We start from the raw sequence: 5,000 nt of genomic DNA on the forward strand, positions 1-5,000 counted from the left end.
AACCTGCAAAAAACTCCCGTTTTGGGCCACCACTGTCCACTGCTGGCTCCCCAGAGAACGTCACCTTCAGAATTCTGTCCGGGGTGTAATAGCGTTCACGTGAACGCTTGAAATCATCCCAAATGTTCTTTCTCCGGACAGTGACACGAACAGCCTCCTCTTTTTCCTTAAGATGCCTCAGTCTGAGCTGTAAAATTTCACTCTTCAGATCTTTCTGTGACAACCCATCTTCAACGTTATTTTGCAGGGTAATTTCCTTTTCATCACCAACTCTCTCCCAGAATGCATCAGCGCATTCATCAGCATGCAGGCTGACTTCGTCAATTGGGAACTGTTTGAAACAAGTCGGGCACTCTATTTTCCCTTCTGTCTCTCTGGACCAAGCATTAGCATCAGCGTTGTACGTGTGTCCAGAGGTACAACTCGGCTGCAGCCATTCCACTGGTTGTAGCAACTCTTGATGGTCTGCGTCGGGTTCTAACCCGTCTAGATCGTCACCTATATCAGAGTCGGTCTCTTGCAAAGATTCCTGCAACTCATCAAAAATGGTGCTGCCTGGCAGCAGAAATAAGTTGATACGTGCATATCCAAAGCCCGATTCTTCCTTGTAGCGCCGTAAACTGAATGGCTCGTCAGTTCCAGGAATGACATCAACATCAGAACCATCCTTGTAAACCAAACGGTATTCCCCTGCACGAAATCTCTTATTGTATGCTGCGTGTTTCTTCTTTGCAGCTTCTAGTATGTCTATCGCAGTTGCGGAGGTCGACAACTTTACGGGAAGTCGTTCCCCTCGCTTGACAGTTTTCCTGTTTTTCATTAGCCCCACGTTGATGCACACTTCTGAATCTTGAATTCTTTGCTTCTTGGAACAGGACTTCTTTCTGACACTGAACGAACGCCTCTCCGTTTCCTTTCGCTCTCTGAATGTTTCGAAATTGGAAATGGTCGCGGGAAAAGATGCAGAGCTTGTGCTAGTGCTTGTACTAGTCGCCGTTCTACTACTAACACTACTAGTAGTTCCAACTTGCGAGATTTTATCTCCACACTTTGGGCAAAAAAAATACGATTTTAGAAGCATACAGCCACACTTTCCACAGAAGGCCGCCATTATCAAACACGCGGGGACGACCGCAAAGAGGTCTGGGGAAATTATTTAGCCTCGACCTTGGGAGAGCTAGGAACGGAATATATTTCTGTACTGAAACACAGTTCTGTACTGGAACACACAAATTTCTGTCCTGGAATACACATCTTTGTACTGAAATACATATTTTTGTACTAGAATATATATTTCTGTACTGGAACTTATAATTCTGTCACGGAATAAAAATGTATATCTGTACTTGAATATACATCCTTCTGTACTGCAATAAATATTGTTGTACTGCAATAAATATTGTTGTACTGCAATAAATATTGTTGTACTGCAATAAGTATTGTTGTACTGGAATAAGTATTGTTGTAATGGAATAAGTATTGTTGTACTGGAATAAGTATTGTTGTACTGGAATAAGTATTGTTGTACTGGAATAAGTATTGTTGTACTGGAATATATATTGTTGTACTAGAATATATATTGTTGTACTGGAATATATATTGGTGTACTGGAATATATATTGGTGTACTGGAATATATATTGGTGTATTGCCCTTGTGGGCCACCGTAATACGTTTTAAGATTAATTTAATTAATATTTACGCGCCTACTAATCCGACTGAAAGGAAAGTGTTTTTTGATAATTTGCACGAGTATTTTTTGCCTTCTGACGCCTTATTATCGCTGGAGATTACAATTGCTATGATCACCATCTTAACAAGTTTGGTGGGAACTTTGTTCCTGCTAAATATCTCTCTGTTTTTCGTTCGACTTTTTCTTTGTCAGATGCCTGGCGTAAGTTTCATCCAAGGCTGCGTCAGTGCACTTGGTTTAATTCTCATTTTTCTATCGGTTCTCGGCTTGATAAGTTTTTTGTTTCTCAGAGATTTATGTCTGCGGTTGTTTCCTTCGAAATTAAACCTTGCCGGTCTATCTTTCTATCCAGTCCTCTGGGAATAATTCCCGTGGTCCTGGTTGTTGGAAATTCAACAACTCGCTTTTAAATGATAGCGCGTTTTGTGAATATATTACAACTTGCATTGATGATCTTTCTGGTTGTCTGCAGCACTTTCCTTCAGTCAAGTCGTGGTGGGATTTCTTTAAGCATTCCATTTGTTCACAAATTACATATTTTTCTAAGAATAAGCGCAGGGAGCTCTCGCACGAGCGCGTTCTTTTGGTTAATCGCATCATTGATCTTAAGCTTAAATTAACTTTTGGTGATTTGTCGGTTAGCTCTGAAATTTCCGAGCTCGAAAGTGAACTGAAGGCCCTCACCTTGAAAGAGTTGGCTCTAAGGTTCGCTCCAGAGTTCAGTGGCTTGAAGAGGGAGAAAGGCCTACTCGTTATTTTTTTAAACTTGAGCGTGAGCGCTTTGAGCGTAATATTCTCACTTCTATTCTAGATTGTAACGATGTCGAGGTTTTTACACGTAAAGAAATCGAGCGTGCACACGTGCAGTTTTATTCAAGTCTCTTTTCTAATGAACCTATTAATTTGATCTTCCTTCACAACAACGTTGTTTAGATTCCGTGGAAAAATTCCTTTCTCGTTCTCAAAGTATCTCGTGCGAGGGTTTCCTGTCTAGTGAGGAGTTATTGAACTCCGTCAGAAGTCTTAATAGACCTCTTTCATAATGGCGGCCAAATAAATTGTTCTTTTGTTTTAATGCTAATAAGCCCTACTAACCTCGCTACGACGAGCAAATTTCAAAAGAATATTTGTTTTAAAACGAGGGCAGTAGGTCTAATTAACATAAATACAAAAGAATGTAAAGTTGGTCGGCATTTATGAAAGTGGTCTATACCGGAGAGTCACCCGGATCTGATGGGCTGTCGGTGGAATTTTATTTACATTTTTGGGAGTCTTTGGGTCCCCTTTTGCTTTGTGTTGCTAATAGATGTTTTGCTGACGGCGAATTATGTCCCTCAATGAAGGGCAGTGTCACCCGCTTGATTTTTAAGAAGCGTGGTGACGTCAAGCATTTAAAGAATTGGCGGCCCATCTCTCTTTTGAATGTAGATTACAAGATATTTTCTAAAGCGATTACTTCGCGCCTCTCTAAAGTCCTTGAGCACACTATTCACCCGGACCAGACCTGTTCTATTCCAGGCCGAAGCATTTTTTCAAATGTTACCCTTTTGCGCGATGTCCTTGACTACATTCAAAGGACTGATGAGTCTGCCATTTTGATAAGTCTTGACCAGGAGAAAGCATTTGATCGAGTCAATCGTTCTTTTCTTCTAAAGCTGCTTCAGGTTTATGGTTTCGGCCCTGATTTTTGTCGATGGATTTCCACCTTTTACAACGGCGCATTCATGCAAATTACTCTGAACGGTTGGCTCACTGATATTATTTCCCTTGAGCGTGGGGTGCGTCAGGGAGACCCTCTGTCTCCCTTGCTTTATGTTCTTTGCGTGGAGGTCTTGGCCTCCCTTATCCGCAGCTTTCCTGGGATTGAGGGGTTTCTCCTTCCTGGTGCTAGAGGACTGCAGGCGCGTGTTCGCCTGTATGCTGATGACACCACGGCGATCCTCAGAAATCTTCGATCCTTGACCAACTTTTTTGATTGCGTCACCGTTTATGGAAATGGTTCTGGCGCCAAGCTTAATCGTAGTAAAACTGAAGCAATGTGGTTAGGGGCTTGGAGAAGTCGTTCTGATGAGCCACTTGGCCTCACTTGGGTTAAGAAAATGAGAATCCTTGGTGTCATCTTCGGCACTATCCCTACCGAACATTTGAATTGGCAGCCCAAGCTTGAGAAATTGGAGAAATCCCTCAATCTCTGGAAATCTAGGTCCTTGTCCTTGCCTGACAAGGCTCTTATTATTAATATGCTTGGCTTAAGTAAGCTGGTTTACCTGGCCAGAGTTCTCACTCTGCCAGCCTGGGTCACTGCACGTGTTAATGCTTTGATTTGGCCCTTCCTCTGGGGTTCAAAGATGGAAACGGTCAGCCGTAATACCTTCTTTTTGAAACCGAAGGATGGGGGTATTAATGTCATTAGCCTCCCCTTAAAGGCCCAGGCCTTAAGACTGGCGGGGATGGCTTCTGTTCTCAATTCTCCCGAGGATTCTAGCTTTTTTATGCTTAAGTACTTTGTTGGTCGCCGTTTATCTTGTCTGCGTACCGAATGGTTTTCTTTGCGTGATAATTCTGCTCCTAGCGCTGTCTTCCCGACTCCTTTTTATGAGGCTTGTTTGGATACCTTGTCAAGGGTGGGTGACAGCGCTCTATTTTCTAAGGTTCTCTATAAGAAACTCTTGTCCGTTGAGTCATCCCCGCCAATCCTACATCGACAGTGGTCTCTGGTTATCGGGCCAGGGTTTTCTCTCGATGGTCACTGGTCTCTCGTCCGGGATCCTTTTACAGAGAATTTTAAGAATGATGTTATTTGGTTAATTATCCTTCGTGGCGTCAAGGTTCGCGATTCTCTCTTTAACTGGGGTGTTATCTCTTCTAGTCAGTGCGCCTCTTGCCCCCGACGTGAGACCATTGACCATTGCTTTTTAAACTGCAGTAGGGTCAAGAGGGTCTGGTCGCATTTTGCACCTGCCCTCTCCCTGGTGCTTGGTTCCCAGTTTGCTATAAGTCTTTTAACCGTGTTTTTCTCTGGTCCTCTGTTAGTTCTAAGAGGGCCCGCATTGCACGCCACTTGGTGAAATCCATACTCTACGGCATTTGGTTCTTTCGGAATAGGGCCACCTTTCAAAACGGAAGAGAAGACCATCGAGCAAGTTTCTGTTATGTCCGTAATGATTTAAAACAGAGGGTCTTCCTGGATTCTAAACGCCTTTCTCAATCTCGCTTTCGCGATCTTTGGCTTCTGGACGGTTTTTGTGCCGTGGAGAATGGACTTCCCCGAGTTATAATCTAGTTGTACATTTAAATCCTTGTAGCCT

At 43.0% G+C, this 5,000-nt stretch overlaps 1 protein-coding gene across 1 annotated transcript in view; it reads right to left on the bottom strand.

Annotated features, from left to right (window-relative positions):
- LOC138050733 (uncharacterized) overlaps positions 1 to 822 on the bottom strand; it is a 4,574-nt gene extending 3,752 nt beyond the window's left edge. Inside the window, exon 1 of the mRNA XM_068897029.1 lies at positions 4 to 822. Within this exon, the coding sequence (XP_068753130.1) occupies positions 4 to 820 (817 nt within the window). The 5' untranslated portion in view covers positions 821 to 822. The remainder of the gene's footprint in view (positions 1 to 3) is intronic.
- Positions 823 to 5,000: the final 4,178 nt, after the last annotated feature.

This window comes from Montipora capricornis, chromosome 6 (assembly GCF_036669925.1).
Source record: "Montipora capricornis isolate CH-2021 chromosome 6, ASM3666992v2, whole genome shotgun sequence".
In the NCBI taxonomy this organism is placed as follows: Eukaryota; Metazoa; Cnidaria; class Anthozoa; order Scleractinia; family Acroporidae; genus Montipora; species Montipora capricornis.